Raw genomic sequence first — 26,246 nt, 5'->3', positions numbered from 1 at the left:
TACTCGTGCCGGTGGCATGTGAAAAGACATTTGAGCGAGGTCATTGCCAGTGCTGCTAGACTGGCCTTCGTGCTAGTGGCATGTAAAAGCACTCACTACACTCTTGGAGTGGTTGGCGTTAGGAAGGGTATCCAGCTGTAGAAACTCTACCAAATCAGATTGGAGCCTGGTGTAGCCATCTGGTTCACCAGTCCTCAGTCAAATCGTCCAACCCATGCTAGCATGGAAAGCGGACGTTAAACGATGATGATGATGAAGTTTGCTGTGGAAGAAAAAGAATCTTATATCTTTGGACTGATACTTCATCAAAGAGAGAGAAAAGAAATTTTTATGATATTGTCACATCAACTTTGCATCAAAATGTCAGAATAACAGGTAGTAGTAGTAGTAGTAATAATAATTGTAATGGCAACAGCAGCAGTGTGGAGGAGCGTGGCTTAGTGGTTAGGGTGTTGCACTCATGATCATAAGATTGTGATTTCAATTCCTGGACTGGGCAATACCTTGTGATCTTGAGCAAAACACTCCATTTCACATTGATCCAGTTCACTCAGCTGGTAAAAAGGAATAATCCTGCGAAGGACTGGCATCTCATCCAGTAGCGTGGTGTATATGTATGCCAAAGAATCCAGGAAACTGGCCTTATGAGCCCACGGATCGGGACAGATCTTTGATCCTTTTTTGAGTAGTAGTAGTGAGATTTATGGTGCCACAACTACCGTCAAATCAATCCCAGATTAACAATGTAATGTTTGATGCACTAAAACAGAAGAGATAGCAGCAGTGACTATGTAACATTTATAATGTCACAGTTGCTTAATATATAAGCTATGGACAGTGATTCACATTCAACGTGTATTAAAGAATGGTAATTGATGAGGTAAATTACTCAAGGCAAGAAAGAAAAATCACAGACAAATAAAAAGAGATGCTTTCTGTAACACACACCAATCTAGCTAAATGGATCCCAACTGCATTCCAAGATCTGGGATTAAAGAAAGCTGTCAATATATTTACAATATGTAAACTGTTAGAATTTTAGGTGGAGGTAAGGGAGATGGACCGCACCCACTTTCGGTTCTTTTAAAATTTTTTCTACAGAAACCCACCTTTTAGACTGCATAGATTCCGAATCAGCAAAAGGAAAATCGGCATTTCAAAATTTTAATACCCCCACTCCGCCTCCCAATTTTTCACTTTTTTAGAATTTTTTTCGGCGAAGAACTGGGGGACGGGAGGCGAAGTTAACGAAATGCCGATTTTTTTTTTTTTTTTGCAGATTCGGAAATCTCCGCAGTCGAAAAAATGGGTCCCTGTAGACCCCCCCCCCCCAAAAAAAAATAACCGAAAGTGGGTGCGGTCAATGTCCTTTACCGTCGCCGAATTTTCTCGAAGTCCTTAATATGAATGAAGTCACAGACAAACTGGGGAAAAGCCATAAATATATGTAATATACTTGGGAGAATTTTAGATGTTCTGTTTAAGTAAACTGAGCAGTGTTAGTGTCCCACTCCTGGAACTTGTTTCCTCATAACAAACTCGAGTTGTGAGAGGCAAGAACAACGTATCTCCACTAAATTTTGTTTATAAATATTTTTTAAAAAGTTATGAGGAAACAAAGCTGGTGGTGGAGCACCAAACTGTAACTATGGCTACTAATTTAACGAAGTTCTGCATTGCAGCCTCTGAAACTACGTATACAGCATTTATTGAAGAGAGTGTAGTATCCCGAAACTACAGACAGTAACAAAGGAAGGGTTACATCATCAAATCTAAGGTTAATTATGCTTTGAAAAAGTAAATAAATAAATAAATTCGGGGTCACAGTTCAATGACTGAAACGAGATAAATTATCGAGACATTGAAACGCTTTGAGTCTTTCACCCTTTACCGAAGAGCTTAAAGTACAGTACCTGAATACTGTACATCATATCATATTTAAAACCTGTGAATTTTCGCTTAGGTAGATAGTAACTGCATCAGAAATTATTGCTCTAATTAAAGAAAGCTATTTTTAATTAAACACCTCCAAGAATAAAATAAAATAAAGCCAACTACAAATTGAATAACTTTTAAAAGTTACCATGATCCGGATAATATATGTTTACTTTCAGAGGCTGTTTTGTAAATGTCACTTTTTAACGCCAACAAAAAAACTTTTTACAGTATACTCCCCTCTTGTTTACATGAAAATACAAAAGGAAGTATTCTACTAAGAAAACTGAAGTTATGCATCTTGTAATATAAGAAAACTAGCTTGTTGGACGAGATCCAGCTAAATAAAGATTATGAAGTAATGCGTTTTAAAATTAAAAATTTCTCAACATATAGTTTCAAAACAAAACCACACTTGTCAGGTAATATGACAGGTTCGGTAACAGCCTGTCACAGTTAATGCTCTCCTAATAAAATAAAATAATTTAAAGACTAACAGATATATAAATACAGCTTTAGTTTCATTAAAGAACTGGCATAAAATCTTTAAAGAACCAGGATAAAATAGCCTTATTTTAAGTAATAAACGGGATTCCACGTACCCGCAATATCATCTAGACTTGTGTGTACATGCTATGTATATATAAAGGTGTGTGTATGTGTAGAGACTGCGTATAAATCAGTGTAAATGTGTAAGAAATACTTTTTGAAAAGGTCTTCCGCAAAACACGTGTCTCATCCGAAGACACCGAGTTACATACGAAGTTAGCAGTGTAATATTAATATTAAACAGCGTTGATTTTTGTCCGACATTCGATTAATCTAGACAGCATGTGAATATATATATATATTCTAAAATTATCAAGTAAATTACATTGTTTTCCTAATATAAATACTGATATATTTTTATAAATATTTCAGTTTCATTGACTGAATTCGAAAGTATGGCTTCGATATGTGCATTTGTTTCACTAAAAGGCAAACTTCTGTGGACGGCGGCGGCGGGTCTTGCCTCTCACAAATTTAACCCCTTTCTTTTTTTTTTCCTTCTTTAAGGTAACAAAAAAAAAACACCTATTAACACCTTAAGAAAAGCTCCCAAAATGCCTCCCAAAGCCAAGAAACCCGATGTGAGCAAAAAGGCTGACAGTAAGAAGAAGGAAAAAATAATTGAAGTGAGTTATCCTATTATAAATGATTATTTTTTTGTCTTTTTTATTAGGTGTCCTTTCACACGAGTAATTCTGATTCTGTTTCATATTGTAAAGTATTGTGGATTATTTTTATGGAATGAAAGCATGTCTTTTACCTGTGTCTTCCTATATATCTTCCTTTTGTCTTCTAATGTTTTGTTATCTCTCTATATTTCTGAGAAATTACTATGGTATGGCTTTTTTAGGCACCTTTTGATAAACGCTTATGGACTGTGTTTCGAATTAGACAGAGGCACCCATGTGTCTGTGTATAAAGCTTATATCTCCTAGATGGCAGAGTGCTGTGCTTGGACCAAGTGCTTTTATAACGTAACTTGTTTGATATCTCACTGTTGTCAGATATCGAAATACATCGATGGTACCTTTTCATTCTCACCATAAAAATAAGCACTCGACTAACTAAACTGACTTGACGTCTGTTTTATCAATTGTACCCTTCCACTACAAATCATTTTCTTGTGTCTAGTCTTAATAAACAACTATGTATATATATGTGAGTATACACACGCACACATATGTCTATATATATATATATATATATATATATATATATATATATACAATATATATATATAATACATGTGTAAGATACTTGTTACACACACAATCGACATAACTATAGTTGGACATCTTCATAGATCGGTCTTCTAGAAGAAATTAGAAGTACATATTTGTATGGAGGGGCACTTATGCAGCTGTACCTTATTTTTTTTTATTTTTTGTATCTACGAATAGAGACATTTTATTATGAACTTACTAGAATACGAATTTTGTTATGTCGCTTATTTTAAGATAAATGTGTTGGTGGAAATTAAAAAAAAATTTCGTTTGGGCATTTAAAAAAAATTTATTGCATGTCCTTATTAGGCTTGTTGATCTGATTTGAGACTTTAATTCTATTGTGGTGTATGTGTGGTCCTCGTAGTAACTTTAGAAAATTTTCTTAATACCTTTTATTTTCGTTAGCCCTACACAGTTGACAGAAAATAAAACCTTAATGCCTTCCTTACCCCTAAAAAAATCTGGCGCCTCGCCCGAACAAAAGCAATTATTTAAGCAAAAAGAACAACAAATGGAAATTGTTATTAAAATATTATTTAAGCACTATTATTACGTTGTGAATCCAAATTGCTGTCCGAGTCAAATTTATCTTTCAATCTTTCGCGGGGTTCAATAAAATAGTCAAATGTTAGTTATCTATTCATTCAAATACGACTCGCCCTTTCAAAATTTGTCCCATTTTTTTTATCGTTCATTGTTATAGAGATAATATTACTATAAAGAAATCGTTATTGCAACACAGAAAGTGTTATGGTGTAATCTATAACACTATAATTATAAACAGGTGTTTTTATATGAAACCTATTAATTGATCGAGTAATGAAGAAAAGATGATTGTTGCAAGCTATTCTTCTTCAGATATGGACACGTTTTGCAAGTCTGCGAGTCCTCCGATTTTCTCAAATGTTCTTCAGGTTATTTAAACCATTCCCTGTCTGCTTTGTTCATTGTAATTTGATCTTCAATTAATTCGTTGGAAACATTTTCAGTGTCACAATTAGTTTACAAATTTATTGGACGGAAATAGCTCGAGCCAACGTGGGAACCTCTACATGGTTGCTCGATCGGCTAGAAATGACAACCAAATCTCTTTCATACCACAAAGGGGGGAAGAATACGTTAATGTGATACTAAATGAAAACTGCCTGTAAAAAAAAAAAAAAAAAAAAAGTTAGATGGTCACACACAAGTCAGTCACCTCGACAGCGGGAGGCGAAAAAAAAAAACCATTACGAAAGGAACTCTCGACAGCCTAAATGAATTTGTGTATGTACGTGACTGTGGTCCTTAGGGAGGATTTCCTTGGAAGACTATATACACACATAAAATGTTAAATATTGGAGCAGCGTGAAAAAGAACAAACAAATTTAAAAGTGGGTTTCGTCTAAGCTAGACGTGCAAAGTGCTTTAGGGATTTTCGATAATCTCCCAGTATTTTGTTTAACCCCCAGGTCATCTATTTTCGAACTGGTTTATAAATCAAACATCAAAGCCATGACAATCTCATTTTCACGGACTGTTTATCTCAGACAGTATTGTCTAATATGTGTTTTCATTTTTTAATAGTGACTATTGTTTCTAGCAGGTTAAATGATCACGTAATCACTCCCTGGTTGAACCGATCTGTTAATGCTCGAACTAGCCTCAGATGGTAGGCTACGTCAGTTGACACCTGTCTTTACCGTGTGGTCTAGCATTTAAATCTGTTTCGAAATTACGAACCTTAACTACAGTTTTCTAGGGAAAAGGACTTAACAGATGTTATAGTCAGGAACGTAAAAAAAAGAAGCCAATCCAAAGAACCAGTGTTCGGTGGTACGTCAGTGCTAATAACATTTAAAATTTTCATAACCATTTCTAATTTAGGCAGAAGGCGACCAATTTTGAGGGAAGGGAGGTTAGTCAATTACATCAACCCCAGTGCTTCAAAAGAATTAAAAGTTAAGGTGACCTCGGCCGGAACAACAGCAATAATAATACAACTGACCATAGAGATGTGTTGATCCGGATTTTGTAATCGGCGTTTTCCTTTTCCTTTTAAAAATTACTTTTAAATCAGTACTTTAATAAATAATTACACCTATGTATTATGGACTTTTTATCTTTGTTAACTGAAAGACACCCCTAAAATCATCGATAATATTAATAACATATATTTCTGTAGCTTCGGATGGTGAGGTGATTGGGCTAAGATCAAAGTGTTATTCTGTACGGTTATAACTCTGCGCAAGATACGTGTTTACAACAGACTGGCTTTTAAAAGTATCTTCTTCAGATGGAAACCTTTCCCGGATATTAAAATGAAAGAATTTGTTTCTCCCTCACCCTTCCTTAAATCTACCATAAACCCCCGTACATAATGTGCACTTTTCGTTTTGTTTTTTGTTGTTTTTTTTACACTAATGTCAAAATTAGAATTAAAGGTGCACATAATGGTTTCAAATTTTGGTGCAAGGCCAGCAATTTTGAGGGGAGGGGAAGTCAATATCAACGACCCCCAGTGCTCAACTGTTACTTATTTCATCGACCTCGAAAGAGTGAAAGGCAAAGTCAACATCAGCAGCATTTGAACTCAGAATGTAAAGGGCCAGAAACGGGTGCATATAATAAAATCATATTAGGCTGCAAGGGTTTTTTTTTTTTTTCCTCACCTTTAAAGGTAATTTATACCCCCAAATCGTGGTGTGCATTTTGCATGTAATTCTTGTCTGCTATATGGATTTCTTTTCTGTCATTAGTATCATCTTGACCAGCGGTTCTCAGTCGTGGCCCTTGATGGTCTTCTATAAATATAATAAATGTTTCTTTAATTGATTTGTGTTTTTTTTTTAATGCAGACCCTTAAAAAAAATCCAAGTTTTGGATCTTGTGCGGATATTGAAAAGCTTGAGAACCACTGGTCTTGACACTCGTTACCTATTTGTATTCGTAAGGCAGGTGAGGGGGCGGATATACATGGTCACTCAACTTGTTAAAAATAGCAGTCAAATTTCCCTCAAATTACACTGCCAACCTTTTAATCTATTTCTTAAAATGAGTTCATTGGATAATATGGTCCAAGTTATGCTATTTGAATAAAAGATGGGATGGTCCTGATTGGAAGACATTTGATCATAATTCCTCTATCGGAGCCGACCTATGGCTTAGCAGCAACGTATCCCATCAAGCAAATCACATGATTTAAATCTGAAAGCTACAAGATAATGCAGGGTTAATTCAAAGCAATGTGAATAAATAACTATTAAATTTGTCTGAGTAATCTGAATGTTAAATGGTTAAACGTACCTCTTCCCATGTGTCATTGGTCTTCTGTCATTCCATGGAATTTATGACAGGACAAACATAAAACATAACTTCTGTCTTGAGCCAACAAGCAGTGTGGTAGTGATTTGAGTGCTTTGTTTGGTTGATAGGCTGTTAGCTGCTCTTCAAAGACACTAAGCCAGCCTTCAATGAAATTGTTGGTTTCTAGATAAGTCTTACAAAACTGCCTCATATATGTACTGTATTTCTTGTGGACATTGTGTCTGTGACTGTACTCTGATCAGGTTGAACTATCTCTGTATCCTCTAAATAACAACAGCATCTGCTTCAGGATTCATAGATTTTCAAATGTGTCTATGACTATATAGATGGACACGTGTTCATGCAGATAGAACACAAAATTTTTAAGCAAATTCTACAACCATTTCTTTTGTTTTAAACCATAGATTTGAATGGAGCACATATGTATTGGGGAAGTGAAAAAAAAAAAGCATCCTTCATTGCTTTGTGGTGAAGAAAACTTAATTGTAATCTTTCATAATTGTCTTTTCATAATCTGTTGTTACTGATATAGGTCTCTGAATAATCATTTCTTGATATTTTCTAGAAATAGATGTAGGTTGATCCTATATAAAGCCTATTGTAAACTAATTGTTTTTCTCACCCATGCATTGTGTGTACTATTTGCTAAAATAACAAAGGCATTGAACCTATTGAATGTTAAGTCTGATATTTCTAGTGGCTGAAAACTTCCAACCCTAGCAAAACCAAACTCTTGTATTTTGGTAGGAAGTGGGGTCCCCATCTTCCCATTTACATGAGTAATAGGTCTGAAGTATCACGTGATGAGACCATTTGAGTCGCACCACTTGAGGAAAGGTCTTATTTAAAACTGCTTGATCTTACTTTTTCACCTGATATTTCTTGGAGCTTTTACATACAATAAATTGCTAGATTTGCTTCTCATAGGGTTGGGTCATTGTATAGGTCAAAGGACTACCTCACATCTGAGGCCATTTTCTATCTTATCCACAATTTGTTCTTGAATGGAATACTGTTGTCATATGTTGACAAGTGCACCATCTTGTCCCTTGGATATCCTTGATCAGGTTCAGAAACAAGTCCTAATTTAACTGGTTCCTCCATTGCAACCTTTGTCAGATCGTCGTGTCATCGCCACTCTTAACACTGTCTATCATTATTGCCAAAGGAAGAGCTCAGATGAACTTTTTCTCTTAGTTCCAGATCACTTTGTGCCATCTTATCTGATTCGAAACTCACAATGCTGTTCTACTATGAGCAGCAGTCTGTGAGAGCAACGACTCCTAATGAAACTAAATATGACCAACAATATGTCCAATCCATGCAGGGAACTTTTTACTTAGTTGCTTAAGCCCTCCCCTTCCTGTGGGGCATAGGCCCTTGATGACTTTTCTCTACTCTCTTGATTCTGGGTTATCTTTTGTGCTTCTCTTCTGAGGGATCCCTGTTTCTTCAACTCTGCCTGGAAAGCAGACATAAAATGATGATTTCAAGCATATAATCAAAGGGAATTCCAGGAGGGGAAAGTTATCAAAAGAGTTAATTGTTTAAAAACTCGTAATTACTATAGAATCTCTACCTTCCCTTCTATGATGAAATCCTGTGATCTATTACTAGTGTTTCAAATAAGACTGGGAAACAAGCGAATTGCCATCTTTGATAGAATTAATGCTTTAAGCTTGTCCGACATTGTGTCAAAGAAAGTAGAATATAGACCCTACAAGGGTCTATATGACCCTGTAAGGTTGATATATATATATTTCTACAAGACACAGAATATTTAAACATTTTTTTTTTTCAATACAATTCCTCACGGTATTTAATTATAAGAATATAGGAGTTTTTAGTCATCGAATGACCCTGAGGGTCCAGTAGAGGAAAATAGCAAATCAAAGGGAGTCCATAGACAAAATCCATTTGAGAACCACTGATATAGACTAAAAAATTGTTTTCTCTTCTGTTTACATAGATGGGTGCAGAGGAGTATTTCACTCATATAGTGGGGAGAATCTGGTGTCTGTTAGTTTCAAAACCAGCATTCTAGACCATGGCAGACTGGTAAATACTTACTGTTTATTAACCCTTTTGTTTCCACATTTCTATTGAAATACACTGCATTTGTTTTAATTAACTCTGAAAATATTGAAGGATTTAGTAAAATAACTATCATCATTAAGCTGGTGTTTGGAACATAATTTAATGTGAAATTTTGATGGAAGGTTTCCATTTAGATAATTTCAAAACGGCGTTTTTGTGTCATAAAGGCAAGAGTGGATTGCTATCAAAAAGCTTGATTTCTTAAATATTTTGCAGATTCCAGAATTCAACTTTACCGAGTATATTACTGGTGCTTATTTTATCTTCCACATCAATGAAGATGGAATGTAGTTTCATCCTCAGTAAAGGAACAAAATTTTTAATACCATAAAGCATTTTTGTCTATCTTTCACTCTTTCCTGATTCTGCTATCCGCTATTTTACTAATTATCATCATGGTTTAATGTCCACTTTTTCCAGTCTAACATCTGTTAAATGAGACTTGTTCAGGCATTTTTCTATGGTCGGATGCGCTTCCTATCACCAACCTTCTCTTGTCTGTAAGAAAGGTCTGCTATTGGGTCATCCCATAAATAATGTGGTTTTTTTCAAATGCATGAACTAAAAGTCGTAGGGGATAAACTACCTTCATCAGCTTGCTATAAAAGCGGGTAGTAATTTTACCTTGTACTTATTCTTCGTGCAAATTTTGAAGAGTGCAGTTCAATTTTAAGTTATTTTTTCAGAGCTGTAATGACAGTGACAAAAGAGCATATTTTGCTTTGAGTTTAATGAAGGTAACAATGCTATGGAAAGTGTGAGGAATATTAATGCAGTATATGGGGATTGGACAATTAGTCTAAGCCAGTGTCAACTGTGGTTTCAGAAATTCCAAGCCGGAAGCTACAGCCTAGAAGATCAGCCTCTTCCTGGAAGATCTGTAGAGCTCAACAAGGATATCCTGCAAACTCTGGTGGAACTGAATCCTGTCGTAACTGTTGAGGAACTTGCAGAGAAGCTTGGATTTGATCATTCATTGTCACCAGCACTAGAAGAAAAACGACCATCTTTGGTTTCAAGATGAAAGGTGTTCTTCCATCAAGATAATGCTCGGCCACATACAGCAAGGAGTATATATTCCAGAGGCTGGAGCAGTTTGAATGGGAAACGATGCCTCACCCACCATATTCTCTGAATATAGCCCCTTCTGGTTATCATTTATCCTGCAGGCTTCAAAATCATTTGGACAGAAAAAAATATGAACTCTGTAGACAAGGTCAGAATAGTACTGGAAGAGTATTTTTTGTCATGGACAAGTGAATTTTGGCAGAGGGGCCTTGCAAGTCTACCAGATAAATGGAAGAGCATCGTAGAAAATGAAGGAGAGTATATTTTAGATTAAAAAAGAATTTAATCTTAATTTTGAAAAATAAGTGTAAAAAAACTGCACTATTTATGGGATGATACAATATTTTCCTTTTAAAAAAAAAAAAAAACTACTGTGCATTGACCAGACATATTTTTGCTGTAGAATTAAGCAATGACACAATGTAACAGTGACATTGTTTATATGACTTGCATTTTGTGAAGACAATGGAAAAGTGTGTCTGTATGTATGTATGTATGTATTTGAGTGTGTGTGTTGTTTCAGTCATTAGAATGCAGCCATGCTGGGGCACTGCCTTGAAGAATTTCAGTCAAACAAATTGACCCAACTACTTATTTTATTGGTCTCTTTTGCTGAGCCACTAAGTTACAGGGATATAAGCACACTACACATACACACACACATATATATATATATATATATATATATATATATATATATATATATAATATATAGTTTTAGGGAAAATAACCAAGTTTCAAGAACTCATCAATGAAAATCCACTATCACATATAGGAAATTAACAATTAAAAGCACAATAAATGAGTATAATATAAAACAAAGTAAATATCATAAGATAAAGATAATATATGTATATATATATATATATATATATATATAATACATGGCAGACTTTCAGTTTCTGCCTACCAAATTCACTCAAGGCTTTGGTCACTCAGAGGCTACAAGGTACCCAAGGACTGAACCCAGAACCATGTGGTTGGGGAGCAAACTTCTTATCTCGCACCCATACCTGTGCATGCGTGTGTGTATGTGTGCATGCATATACCATCATTTATGTCTGTTTTCCATGCTAGCATGAGTTGGATGGTTTGACAGGAGCTGGTAAGGCTGAGGACTACACCAGGTTCCAATGTCTGTTTTGGCATGGTTTCTGTGGCTGGATGCCCTTCCTGTGTGTGTTTGTGTGTGCACATTTATGTATGTATGTGTAGGTATATATATATATATATATATAAAACGTGCTACCTACAGTTCTACCAATTACACTCACAAGGCATTGTCCATCCCAAGACCAATAGTAGACAGCATCTACCCAAAGTACCTCACAACAAGAACTATCCTAAAATGATATGGTTATGAAGTAAACTTCTTAACCACCCCGTCCTTCTTTGCAATGAGTGTCATGTGAGGCAAGGTTTCCAATCTCCTGAATCTTTTTCTATTTTCAGTGGGAGTTTCATGTTTTTTTATTTTGCCTTTTCTTTTTTGTGTTTTCCAGGATAAAACATTTGGTTTGAAGAATAAAAAAGGAGCTAAACAGCAGAAATTTATCAAAGCCGTCACTCATCAAGTAAAATGTGGAAACCAAAGTGCCAAGAAAGTAAGAAAGATTTTGTGAACTCTGCTAAAATTGTTGTGTGAGAGAGAATGTGTGTGTGAGGGTTGTTAGTGTGAAACATGCATACGTGTGAGTGTGTTTTATATTTATTTATTTGATCCCTGTTAACCTAATGTAGTACAGTGTTCCCCTGAAGAACTGTAGTGAATCTGCATCCAGTTGCACTATGAACACCCACTGCAGAAGCTGAAAATAGCCAAACTAGCGAAAAGTTTATAGGGAATCTCATCGTTATTGTTTAACATCCGTTTTCCATGCTGCCATGGGTTGGATGGTTGACTAAGGTCTGGAGAGCAAGCAGCTGCACCGGGCTCCGATCTCAACTGGCAATGTTTCTACAGCTGGATGCCCTTCCTAACACCAACCATTCCGAGAAGGTAGTGGATGCTTTTTACATGCCACTGGCACAGAGGCCAGCCAGTGGGTACTGGCATCGGCCACGTTCGGTTGGTGCTTTTTCCCTGCCACTGGTACGGGAGCCAGTCAGGCAGACCTGGCATCGACCACGTTCGGATGGTGCTTTTTACGTGCCACCAGCACAGGAGCCAGTGAGGGGGCACAGCTACGATACTTGTTTTTACTTGAGTCAACAGGTCTTCTCAAGCATATCATATCGCGCCGGACATGCATGGCTGCGATCTCACTTTAGTTGCCAGGTCTTCTAAATCACAGCATATCTCCAAAGGTCTCAGTCTCTTGTCATTGCCTCTGTGAGGTCCAATGTTCAATGGTCATGCTTCACCACCTCATGCCATGTCTTCCTGGGTCTACCTCTTTCACAATTAGAGAGTGGCACTTCCTCACACTGCTGTCCTCATCCATACATAACACATGACCATACCAGCGCAGTTGTCTCTCTTGCACACCACATTTGATGCTCACTACCTCTATGACCTTAACCACCCATTTCTCTGCAAGAAGTATGCCCACACCCCCTATTCCGTCACTATTACCTTCCCAGAAGAGTTTATACCTCTTGTATGCAACATACGTCAACGTGCCTCCGTTCAAGCATCTCTACAATCTCACTAGACCTACCTTTCAATGTGCCTACATTTACAATGCCAACTCTGAAAACTGGGAACTAATGGCATAAACTGCATCTTGTGTCTGTCATATATTTTTTTTATATTTGCTTTCTGTATTGTCACCAATAATACTTCTAAGTACATTAGTAACCACCCCACTTTCTTGGAAGTAAACTAGATGATGATAATCTACACCACTGTATCTCAACCTTTTCTCTCTCGGGGCACCCTTGCCAAACCTTTCAGAAATCCACGGAACCCCTATTAGGAAACCTAATATGACAGTTGTTTTTTGATTCAACATTAATATAAGAAGTTTTGTCCCTGAATAACATCTGTGTAAAAAAACTGCGTCCCTGGAATTGATAACAAAAAATTTTCTTTATTTCACCAATGTTGATATAATAGATGTAAAATAGATGACAATGCAAAAATGTAACAAGTAACAATACAAAATATAAGATGACAATAATATTTATTGTTAAAATAGTATCAAAATGTATTTTTGACTCTAAATGATCAACCATGACACCACATATGTATGTATATTTTGTGGCACGCCGGTTGAGGACCTGTGGTCTACACAAAGCTCTAAACTCACTAGTAACAATCATTCAGCTAACTGTAGACAAGGGGATACTGCACACACACACACGATAGGTTTCCTACAGTTTCCATCTGTTAATTCCATTCACAAAACATTTCTAGCTGGAGATTATAGTAGAAGATACCCACCTCCAGCACCACACAGTAGGGACTAACCTGAAGCCACATGGCCGTGAAGCGATTTTCTTCATTTAATGGTCATGCTAAGAATTTCAGTTTTAATCAATTTTAGAGACATGTGGGCAGTAGCTGACATGACATTGGAATATGTGACATTGCTGTGTTATGGATGAGCAGCTCTTATAAAAAGCAGTACATGAAAAAGTGTGTAGGATGAAATGTGAATATGAAAGGTAGGAATGATAAGGGTACTGCTATCAATGTTTTTGTTATTGCTATATCTGCCCTTCTCCAGTATTGAATCAGATGCTTGGATTTATGCAGTTGACCAAACACTTTCTCCAAAATCCTCCAAGGTGAATTTAAAGAGTGATATTATTTTCATCGTTTACTAGAAAATAGTTAACAAGAAGAACATGGTGACTAAACTCGGACAAGTGTTATTAGTGAGATTTCTGGATTTCAGGCAGGAATTTAAGTTTATTTATTGATTCAGTCTACCAGGAAATTAGTGCCACTCTATAAGGATTCATACTAAAACAAACCATATTTGATAGAATACAAGACCAAGACACACTTTCTTGACAGGAAAATGTCTCAAAAATATCATCTGGTGTCCTTTGTACAAAGTTAGGTTTATATTACATACTTTAATGCAGTAAAAACTTTTTATCCTGGATATCTACTGCTGAAATTAGGGTGCATCTGATATGCCTGTGCAGCCATTGTGCCATCAAATGCAGCAATGTTTTTTTTTTTTTTTACATTTTATGTATCACCAGAAATTACTATTCTTGGGTGTCTTCTTTATCAAATGTTACTTCTAGTCATCCTACAACAAGGGAAAGCAGGAAGTTATCTATCTAGGGTTGGAAGTAGCTTTTACTGGGTCGCTCAGTTTGCTAGAAATAGCAACCAAGTCTGCTTTAAATCTCCCCCACATACATACACTCCCTTTTTGAAAAATGAAATATGCTCTTGCATGTATTCCTAAGTTCTCTGCATATTAAAAAAGAACAATGGCCTGGTTACAACTGGAATACTTTTGATCAAATCATAAGTCTGCTTGGTCTGGACTGGCCCTGGGTTAAACAATATGAATAACATTTAGTTATTTAAAAAAAAAAAATTTTTTTCTGTTTATATTTTACATTTTCTCACCTCAGTAAATATCACTAAAAATGTTGCTATTTTTGTTGCAGTTGTCCGAATTGGAAGCAGAGAAACAGAAAAAGAAAACTGACAAAAGATCTCAGCTAGACGAGCTTAATCTTCTATTCAAGCCTATCCAACCTGCACTCAAAGGTCAGTAACATCCTTTTGAAGGTTATAAGTTCTGTGGTGGTGAGCCTATGTGGAGGATTCAGTTGAATTATCTACTCCAGAATGAATGTGTAAATGACTGAGCATTCCACAGACATGTGCACCTATAACATAATTCTCAGGTAGAACGGAAGCAACTGTCTAGCTTCTGTGCTAGTGGCACGTAAATAGCACCATTTGAGCATGATCGTTACCAGCGTCGCCTTCCTGGCACGTGAAAAGACATTTGAGTGAGGTCGTTGCCAGTGCTGCGGGACTGGCTCCTGTGCAGGTGGCACGTAAAATACACCATTTTGACCGTGGCCGTTGTCAGTACCGCCTGACTGGCCTTCGTGCCAGTGGCACGTAAAAGCACCCACTACACTCTCAGAGTGGTTGGCATTAGGAAGGGCATCCAGCTGTAGAAACTCTGCCAGATCAGATTGGAGCCTGGTGTAGCCATCTGGTCCACCAGTCCTCAGTCAAATCATCCGAACCATGCTAGCATGGAAAGTGGACGTTAAACGATGATGATGATGATGAACATGTGTGGTTAAGAAGCTTGCTTTCTGAGCACATGGTTTTGGATTCAGCCCCACTGCGTGGTACCTTGGACAAGTGTCTTCTACTATAGCTCCAGGCCAAACAAAGATTTGTGAGTGGATTTGATGGGCAGAAACTGAAATAAGTCCATTGTGTGTGTGTATGCTGTCATTATCATCATTTTAATGTCTACTCACTTTTCCATGTTTGCATGGGTCAGTTTGTTGAGGCTGATTATCTACAGCTGGATGCTCTTCCTATTGCTAACCCTCACCTGTTCCCATGTGAGCTAATATTTTCTTCATGGCCAGGAAACACAAGCATACACACTTACACATGCTTGTTCCTGTTAATGATATTCTTTTGATTGGTTGCTGATGAGATTCTTACTTAACCTCGATTGCTGTTGTTTGGTACAATTGTTTTTCCTAATTCTTTCCAGGTGCTGATCCTAAGTCTGTATTGTGTGTATTTTTCAAACAAGGCCTTTGTACAAAAGGAGATAAATGTAAATTTTCCCATGATTTAGCCATCGAGCGGAAAGGAGCCAAAAAGAATATCTATGAAGATACTCGCGAAGGAGGTAAGAACCAACTTTTCTTATTTACCTGATACAAAAAAAATGTCTATAATTGTTCTTGTTTTGAGATCTATTAATATAATCACCATTATTTTATCTGGCATATAAGTTGCACTCTTGCACAAGATGCACTCATATTTTACTGGTAAGTTTTCGGAGAAAAGCTAATTAAAAGATATCTTTAAATGGTTTTGATGAAGGGGAAAATGTATGATTCTGTGCATGCAAATACGATATTGTGGTAGCATACTGGAATAAAGTATGAAACCATAAATTTATCAAATAAACTAGAACTTGTGCCGGTGGCATGTGAACGAAACATTGGACTAACTCCTGTGCAGGTGGCACGTAAAAAACACCATTTGAGTGTGGCCGTTGCTAGTACCGCCAGACTGGCCCTCGTGCCGGTGGCATGTAAAAGCACCCACTACACTCTCGGAGTGGTTGGCGTTAGGAAGGGCATCCAGCTGTAGAAACTCTGCCAGATCAGATTGGAGCCTGGTACAGCCATCTGGTTCACCAGTCCTCAGTCAAATCGTCCAACCCATGCTAGCATGGAAAGTGGACGTTAAACGATGATGATGTTATGGGAGAACCATATTTCAACTTTCTTTTCTCTTATCTCAACTATATTAATTGTATATGTTTGGGTCAAGAGAATGTAAAACTTGTATTTTGGTTATTGTATTTTATGCTACCACAACCAAGCTGCCAGACTGGTTTTGTTGTTATCCATTCTTGACAAATAGTTGACAGGCAGATAAAAATTAAACATACTTTCATCTTTCTAGGTGAATTTTTCGTTGAGATAATAAAAAATGTTTCTTAAAGGTAACAATTATAAAATATTTGGTGTGGGTTATGTATGCTGAGAAAGGATGCATAATGAGGTAATTATCACACAACTGCTGATGTACCATAAACAATATTTTGTAAGTTTGTACTAATAGTCTGTGGTGATTTAACTTGTTTTCAGTATTTATTACTAGGAATGGTGGCGAGCTGGCAGAATCGTTAGCACACTGGGCGAAATGCTTAGTAGTATTTCGTCTGCCATTACGTTCTGAGTTCAAATTCCACCGAGGTCAATTTTGCCTTTCATTCTTTCGGGGTCGATTAAATAAGTACCAGTTGCACACTGGGGTTGATGTAATTTGACTTAATTCCATTGTCTGTCCTTGTTTCTCCCCTCTATGTTTAGCCCCTTGTGGGCAATAAAGAAATAAATATCATTAGGGAAAATTATTTTACATAATAGCCTTATGCTCATCTAGTCTATAGTTCTCAGTCTTTCTGCTTCCTGTTTGTAATATGGCTGCATTAGATGCAGGTCAAGTCTTGGATACATTTAAAAATAAAGAATGTTAAACGCTGATAAGTAACGTTATTGACAGTGTCTCCTCCTTCCCTCTGTTTGTCTGTCTCTTTAACATCATGCACATGAAAGGCAATTAGCTGCTATAACTTTTATTATCTTTTACTAACAGCTTGTTTAATTAGCTAAATACAGAGTAGAAATATACGCGGACGTTAGACAATGATGATGATTGTCCATATATAAGCTACATCACCATCATCGTTTAACATCTGTTTTACATACTGGCATGGGTTGAATAGCTTGACAGGTGCTAGCAAGACCAGGGCTTGCACCAAGTTCCATTGTCTGTTTTAGTAAGGTTTCTACAGCTGGATGCCCTTCCTAACACCAACCACTTTGCAGAGTGTTCCTCTGCAAATATATAAACATATAATAAATATATTCAGGTTTCCATGTAAATGCGTTGAGCATTGCATAAACACATCCACATCACATGCGATCAATAGTAGCTATTTCTCCACTTTAGTACGGGTTACAAAGTTCCTATTCTTTTGTTTGTTTCAGTTATTTGACTGCGGTCATGCTGGAGCAGTGCCTTTAGTCGAGCAAATCGACCCCAGGACTTATTCTTTGGAAGTCTAGTACTTATTCTATCGGTCTCTTTTGCAGGACCGCTAAGTTACGGGGACGTAAACACACCAGCATCGGTTGTCAAGTGATGTTGAGGGTACAAACACATACACACATAAATATATATATGCATAATGGGCTTCTTTCAGTTTCCGTCTACTAAATCTACTCACAAGACTTTGGTTGGCTCAAGGCCATGGTAGAAGACACTTGCCCAAGGTGTCATGCTGTGGGACTGAACCCAGAACCATGTGGTTGGTAAGCAAACTTCTTAACACACAGCCACTCCTGCACCTGTACATTTATTATATGAAGTCATAAATACAATACATCAATCTGATATGGGTTTGGCAAGTCATACACACTTAACAGTTATTAAAATTAATGTGGAGATGGTTAGAAGTAATTGTCGGATCCAGAAATGTTATGTCTGATGTCTATTTGTTTGTGATATATTACAGAGACTATGAATGATTGGGACCAGCAGAAGCTGGAAGAAGTTGTTGATCAGAAACATGGAGAAAGTAACAAGGCTAAGCCAAAAACTTCTATTGTAAGTATCTTTTACTTGTTTCAGTCATTGGGATGTGGCCCTGCTGGGGTACCACTTCGAAGGGTCTCTGTTACGAAACCGCTAAATTATAGGGATGTAAACAAATCAACACTGATTGTCAGTGTGTGTGTTGAGATATATATATATATCAGTCATCGAAACTGAACCAAATTCGATGACTGGCACCCGTGCCAGTGGAGCGTTAACAACACCATCCGAGCGGGATCACTGCCTGAGCAGCGGTCTCGTTTCCAGCTTCGCCTTCCTGGCACTTGTGCCGGTGGCATGTGAACAAAACATTGGACTGACTTCTGTGCAGGTGGCACATAAAAAAGGCACCATTTGAGCATGGCCATTGCCAGTATCGCCGGACTGTTCCTCGTGCTGGTGGCACGTAAAAAGCACCCATTACACTCTCGGAGTGGTTGGCGTTAGGAAGGGCATCCAGCTGTAGAAACTCTGCCAGATCAGATTGGAGTCTGGTGTAGCCATCTGGTTTGCCAGTCCCCAGTCAAATCGTCCAATCCATGCTAGCATGGAAAGCAGATGTTAAATGATGATGATGAACATCATTAACATCTATGTTCCATGCTGGCATGAGTCGGACGGTTTGACAAGGAACCAGTGGGTCCAAGAAATGCATCATGATCCAGTGTCTGCTTTTGTATAGGTTTTATGGCTAGATACCCTTCCTAATGCCAACCACATTGTTGTGTGTGTGTGTGTGTACACACTTCTACACAATGGGTTTCCACACATGGCTTTGAATGTCCTTCCTATTTGCAGACCCTCACTGGTATGGCAGTGGTGCTCAATTATAAGCATTACCTAATGTCTAGTCAAGGGCACACATTCACACACCCATGCACATATATTACACCTGGTGGGTTTCTTTCAGTTTCTGTCTACCAAATTGCCCACAAGGCTTTGGTTGCCCAGGGCTATTGTAGGAAACACTTACCCAAGGTGTGAACACTGAGACCGAGCCCAAGACTACCAGGATGGGTCCCCACTTTGCAGAAAATCATTTGAACGAGGTCATTGCCAGTGCCGCTGGACTGGCTCCTGTGCAGGTGGCACGTAAAAAACACCATTTTGAGTGTGGCCATTGCCAGTACCGTGTGACTGGCCCACTACACTCTCTTTTACCTTCTGGGTTCAAATTCCACTACAGTCAACTTTGTCTTTCGTTCTTTTGGGGTTGGTTAAATAAGTACTAATTGAGCACTGGTGTTGATGTAATCAACTTCACCCGCTTCTCAAGTGGTTGGCGTTAGGAAGGACATCCAGCTGTAGAAACTCTGGCAGATCAGATTGGAGCCTGGTGCAGCCATCTGGCTTGCCAGTCCTCAGTCAAATCGTCCAACCCATGCTAGCATGGAAAGCGGACGTTAAACGATAATGATGATTAAAGATATGTGGAGAAACAACAAACCTGTTTCTGAATCATTTACAAAATGTGACACCTGACCCTTAAATGCTATATATTATGACTTATATTCAATGTTTTTATTTTACAATAAACTTCTTCAACATTGTTACATCAATATGCACATACGTTTATATATGTTTGTATATAATTGTTTTTCAGATTTGCAAATACTTTTTAGATGCTGTTGAGAACAGCAAGTATGGTTGGTTTTGGGATTGTCCAAATGGCAACGATAAATGTATATATCGGCATTGTTTACCAGCAGGTATGTATAGAAGTCCTATTATATTTGACATGTATGTTTATAAATTAGTGTGGGAGGTGTGATATGCTTTTAAACTGGTGTCATTTAGCTACTGTTGTTCATCTCTGTTTGAACAAACATTTGTCCAATGTGTCCTGTGCCTTTTTTCTTTTTTCTTTTAAATGGTGTTATTAAAGGAAGTTTTGTTTGAGAAGGTTGCAAGATACAATGAAAATTTTTAGAAAAATAAATAAGTAAATGAGTGGAAATTTTACTGGTGAATGTGTTTAATTATAAGGCACTGAAAGAGAATGACTCTCTCCAGACACAACAGAATATTAAAGGAAGATTTGGTTACTATTTCTTGCAGGCTAAACAGTTGCATAGAAGCATTCTCATTGGCCTATCAATTAATGATGATGAAGCAGATGGTGAAATCAATTATTAATCATGTAAAAAAAAAATATCACTATTGAGACTACAATATCATCATCATCAATAGCATTTACCTGTGCAAAGGTCATTACATCATATTGAAGCATTGATTCATATTTTTCCATGAACATAGCAGAGAGTGGGATCCATGTATTATTAAAGAACATTGAAGAGCAGACAAAATACCTTGTAGATTTGTTTTCTCTACAGTTATGAATTGAAAATCTGCCAAGGCTGGCACTTTATCTTCCATCTTTCTAGTGCCCTTCTACCAATATTAGGAATTATATCATTTGTTGTCGTTATCTTACATTATATACAAGTTTTCCTGTAAATTTTCTGCAATTCATTTCTTTATCTAAATTTCACAATTCTTTCATACTATATGATAAATTCTATTTTTTATATAATTTCTGAAGGATTTGTATTGAAAAAAGACCAAAAATTGTTAGAAAAGAAAGATGAAATTTCTCTTGAAGAATTAATTGAGAAAGAAGTGAGTAGAAACTTTTATTTACTATGTATACTAAATATATCATCTATTTTAGCTTTACAGTTCTATATTTAAGAGATGAGGAATTATGTACATTATTTACATTTGACGGATATTTATCCTCATCTTGTTTGTTGTTAAAACGTTTCGGCTGATATACCCTCCAGCCTTCAGGTGTCTTGGGGAAATTTTGAACCTTGGTTCTCATTCCTAAGGTATTTTTTGATGTTATTATTGTTCAGGTCACTGCTTGGAATTGAACTTCAAATCTTAGGGTTAGTATCCTGCGTTCTTAACCACTACGCCATATACCTGTATTTTAGCTTTGCCTATAGTTTTTGTACATATGATTTTATATATATGATGATGATGATATATAAATATTCAGTGGAATGTTAAAAGCACATCCGAACGTGGGGTGTAACCAGCCCACTTATGAGTACCCCTCATTCATTGGACAATAAATTTTCTTGCAAAGACCTGTTGAGGTTAGTGAAAACAAATCAAAATCACTGATGTGGTTGATGACAGTACTGCCTGATTGGCACTCATGCCAGTGGAATGTTAAAAGCACATCTGTGTGATTGTTGCCAGGGCCACGGATTGGCTCCTGTGCTGGTGGCACAGGAAAAGCACCATTCGAGCGTGATCATTGAGAGCGTTGGAAAGCGGACGTTAAACGATGATAATGATGACCTGGACTGTATTTTATTAACTCTGTTACAGACTTGTTTAAGCTTCTTCTTTTCAGTTTGAGCTGATATCACTATTTGTTCTTCTTTATTCTACAGAGAGCAGCTCTTGTTCATACAGGAACAAAAATCACTTTGCAGACTTTCTTGGAATGGAAGGAGCGAAAGGTAACCTGCAACTTTCTTTAACCAGATACCAGACCTTTCTCTACCTAACTCTCCTTTCCCCTGCTTCTCTCCCCTCTCCATTTTCCACAAGTTAACATACCCAGCTATAACTTAATGCAGTGGTTTCCAAACTCACAAATACCTATCTCCTTCAAAAAATATATCAAGGAAATTTTTTTGCTTCTTCTCTACCAACTTTTATTTTTAAGAAAATGGTAAAATATAGTCTGCATCCATAGAATTTTTTTTCTTCCTTTGCTCTAGTGTTGGGCAAGTTTTAGCAGATTAAATCTTTCTTAATTTTGTCAAACTCAACAATTTGTCCACCTTCTTCATCTTTTTGCAGCTGTCCCTTTGTCTGTCCCCTTTCTCACTCTCACAGCCCTTTCTGTCCCCATGAGAAGCATCTGACCTAATGCATAACATGCGAATAGTATGTAGTTGTTCCATGTGATGAAATAATACTCTACTTGAAACATTATTCAACATTTCTTCTGACTCTTTAAGTTCTGGGTTCAAATTCCACTACAGTCAACTTTGCCTTTCGTTCTTTTGGGGTTGATTAAATAAGTGCTAATTGAGCACTGGGGTTGATGAAATCAACTTCACCCGCTTCTCAAGACGGTTGGCCTTGTGCCAAAATTAGGAAGGATTATGTATTTATTTTCCTACCAACTTGACTGTTGCCTGCTCTTATAGCAGCAACCCTCCTCAAATTCTAGTGATTATATTTAATTTTATTCATTAAATAATTCCGAAGGAGTTTACTCCTTGTCCTTTCTGTAGAAAACAGCTCAATATCACTTGATGCATACAAAGTGTATTATGTAACTGTTTACAGTTTTATATTTCCTTCACTGTTGTAATATATGCAAGCAATCCCAAAATCTTGGTGTGTCCACCGACAAAACAGACAAATTGTGTGAGATGGAGGTGAAGTTGGCTCTGCAAACACAAAAAATACCCAGCCCATTTATGAGTGCAGTGACTCTGAAGTAACACAGATTCTCCAGTTGGTCCTGGTGCAGACAAACTCTCTTGTGTTAATGGCGTGATAAAATGCATTCAGTTCATGCTTTAAAGCAGGGGTTTTCAAACTTTTTGACTTGCGGACCCCTTTATATTTCAGGCTTTACCTTAGGGACCCCCTTATAAACGCTTATGAAATTTATACATAAATATTTGCTTAAAATAACATATATTTTTACATTTATTTATTTAACAGTATTTAACAAATAGGTTTATTGTCAATTAAAAGATTTCAATTAAAAAACATATATAAAATCAAATTGCCCATAAAAAGTATTTGCTGTCCAGGGACCCCCTGTCTTGTCCTTGTGGACCACAGTTTTAAAATGATCGGTGACTGGAAGGACATCAAGCTGTAAAAACTGTGTCATACACAAACGACAACAACAGATCATTCTCACCCTCTCTTCTAAATGTAACCTTGTAGCTCCTCCATGACAAGAACCTGCTTGCCCAACTCACCCTTCTTTCATACTTTAGCCCTTCTTCTCCTTGCATAAAGCCCTGCCCCAACCTCAGGTTTTGTAGTCTTAGGAATTATATGGTGACTTCATTAGTGTCGGCAACACAAAAAAAGTTCCCAGTACATGCTGTAAAGTGGTTGGCATTAAGAAGGGCATCCAGCTGTAGAAACTATGCCGAAGCAAACACTAGTGCAGTCCTTGGATCCATCAGACTCTGTCAAACCATCTAACCCATGCCAGAATATAACATGGATGTTGAATGATGATGATGAGGAGGAGGGGGTGGATTGTCACAATTTGTAAGACACTGTGATGAATGAAGAGTCTATAGATTGTCCATACTATAAAATCACATTTACAAAAATGTGTTTTAGACAGAGGCCATAGAATTCTTTAAATAATTTTTCTGCATTAAAAGGTTAATGTCCCACCTGAGAAGTATAGAAACCAGCACTGTTATTTCGTTGAATTTGCATATTGTTTAGGCATCTTGGTTTCCAGTTAGAAACCCTTTCACCACTAACCAGTCACCTGTGAAGTGAGAAGGGAACTTGTTTGTCAGCCAAACAGTCTAAGACAAGCAGAATTTTTAACATAATAACTACCATAGTTATGTTTATCATTTTTCTCACAATACATCCATATTTTTAGGCATGAACATTATTTTCAATATATTTACATGTTCTGTGATTTGTTTCATGTCTCCCATCATCTAGTGTGTTATTCCTGGATATGCACATTGCTCTGAGTTGGACTTGAGCTTGTTCAGAAACGGTTGTACCGTTTTAGTGAGTGTCTTTGCCAGTCATTGATGATGGATAGTCTTGGTTGTATATAAATATATGTTAAGTAGAAGACACTTGCCCAAGGTGCTGTTCGTTGGGATTGAACCTGAAACGATATGTGATTGGGAGGCAAGCTTCATAGCTACACAGCCATATACCTCTGCCTAATTAATTACAATTGAGTAAAAAAATTTGTTTTATTTTATTGGTCTTTTTTCAATTTAATTAATTTCTCTTTATTTATTTTATCCAACAGAAAAAACAGAAAATTGCTGCTTTTAACCAGGAAACAGAAAAGAAGAAAGCGGAATTTAAAGCTGGACGTACAGTTGGAGTAAGTTTCTTGAGAATATTCTTCAGAATATTTTTGGAAAGAGGGTGATATTAACTTTACTCTGTGGTCTTCTTAAAATCAACTAATGATTCTTGGATAATTCTTACGTGAATCAGTTGGGGATGAGTGCTAAAAGAACTACATCATATCAGTTGGGCATTTAATCTCTTTCAAAGTAGTTCCTTTTTGAAACTGCACACTTTATCCAGCATTGTTTCCATTGATGGCAGCATTCCTGAAACTTTTTTTTTTTTTTTTTTTTAGTAAGCAGCTGCCTTGTTGCATTCTCCTGGATTTCCTTTTAAAATCTTGTTCCTTTCAAATGGTATTTGATTTTTGGAAAAATTCTTGGCTTTAGTAACTTTCAAACCATGTCCGTTTCCACCCGTGAACTTTTTCTCTCTCTCACATGTGCATGCATGCACATTTTCTCTGCCATGGTTACTGAGGGAACCTTTTTTTTTTGTGTGTGGGGAGACCACTACACCCTCCACACTTTTCTTCCAAGCACTGCTATAAACAATTGGCGTGAGCAAGAATATAACTTAATGTGCGTGCACGACAGAATTCAAAGTCAATCTGTGTCAAGCAGCTTCACTCCACAGCGTCAGTCCTGAAACTCTTTGATCAGACCTTGCACATAATTCTCTCTCTCTCTCTCTCTCTCTCTGCAGGAATCATTAGAACATCAAACAAAATGTCTTGTATTTTAGTTTGTAATGTTTTGATTCCAAATCTCATCGAAGTCAACTTTGCCTTTCATTTTCTGGGACTGGTCATTAAAATACCTGTCCAGAGCAGTGGATTGGGAGTGGAGCCTCAGACCAAATGCCTTGCAGCATTTATTCATGTTCCTTGTGTTCAGATTTCACGGGTCAACTTTGCCTTTCATTTTCCAAGGTTGGTTATCGGTTTCAATGAAGAGCAATGTCTTGGCAGAATCATTTCAGCATTGGATGGACTGCCTTGTGGTATTTACTCCAGTTCTTTGCATTCTATGTTCAAATACCACCATAGCTTACTTGGCATAGGCTGGACTTAATTTGCTTCTTAATTTGCTTCTCAGTCTAATACCACCATCTCGTCCGTGGGTATCTTTAACACAATCAGCTTCGTTACATGCTTTTGAGGCTTATTTGCGTTTAAACTTTTGTTTGACGATTCAGCATCCATATTATTCTGTGAAAAGGTTTTGAATTAATCAGGCATTATGTTTTAGCTTTGAGATTTTGATGAAGTAACATTTAATTTTTAGAATGATGTTGTAGGGTTGGTGTCAGAGGCTAGTTTGGCCAGTTTGAACATAAAACAGAATATTTTGGCCAATTTGAATGCTAAAGGGTTAAGAAACAAAGGGAAACTTTTGGCTGAATAAATTCCAGTACATATGATACTTTTTCTACATTTTGTATACCTTGATGTGTATATGTACATACAGACAAACATTTTTATACCTGCATAAATCCCTAATTCTCTATCACAGGAGTGGCTGTGTGGTAAGTAGCTTGCTTAGCAACCACATGGTTCCAGGTTCAGTCCCACTGCATGACACCTTGGGCAAGTGTCTTCTACTATAGCCTCGGGCTGACCAAAGCCTTGTGAGTGTATTTGGTAGGCGGAAACTGAAAGAAGCCTGTCGTATATGTGTGTGTGTGTGTTTGTCCCCTTAACATCGCTTGACAACTGA

The 26,246-nt window shown here is 37.1% G+C and overlaps 2 protein-coding genes across 5 annotated transcripts in view; one reads left to right on the top strand and one right to left on the bottom strand.

Moving 5' to 3' along the window:
- The window catches only part of LOC106869389 (NEDD8 ultimate buster 1), a 39,703-nt gene extending 36,090 nt beyond the window's left edge, over positions 1-3,613 (bottom strand). Inside the window, exon 1 of one of the 4 annotated variants that reach the window (XM_089347779.1) lies at positions 3,245-3,613. The gene's annotated coding sequence lies outside the window, so the exon portion shown is untranslated. Of the gene's footprint in view, positions 1-503; positions 761-2,083; positions 2,697-3,244 lie in introns of those variants that run through there. The other 3 variants (XM_089347778.1, XM_089347777.1, XM_089347780.1) reach the window with 3 other exon arrangements.
- The window catches only part of LOC106869416 (zinc finger CCCH domain-containing protein 15), a 28,988-nt gene continuing 5,647 nt past the window's right edge, over positions 2,906-26,246 (top strand). Inside the window, exons 1-9 of the mRNA XM_014915150.3 lie at positions 2,906-3,110; positions 11,684-11,785; positions 14,760-14,862; positions 15,845-15,985; positions 18,392-18,483; positions 20,075-20,180; positions 21,014-21,090; positions 21,879-21,947; positions 24,482-24,559. Of these exons, the coding sequence (XP_014770636.1) occupies positions 3,039-3,110; positions 11,684-11,785; positions 14,760-14,862; positions 15,845-15,985; positions 18,392-18,483; positions 20,075-20,180; positions 21,014-21,090; positions 21,879-21,947; positions 24,482-24,559 (840 nt within the window). The 5' untranslated portion in view covers positions 2,906-3,038. The remainder of the gene's footprint in view (positions 3,111-11,683; positions 11,786-14,759; positions 14,863-15,844; positions 15,986-18,391; positions 18,484-20,074; positions 20,181-21,013; positions 21,091-21,878; positions 21,948-24,481; positions 24,560-26,246) is intronic.

This window comes from Octopus bimaculoides, chromosome 2 (genome assembly GCF_046866305.1).
Source record: "Octopus bimaculoides isolate indiv1 chromosome 2, ASM4686630v1, whole genome shotgun sequence".
NCBI lineage: Eukaryota > Metazoa > Mollusca > Cephalopoda > Octopoda > Octopodidae > Octopus > Octopus bimaculoides.
Note: the sequence above shows the minus strand (reverse complement) of the source record. Positions and strands in the feature narration are given on the sequence as shown.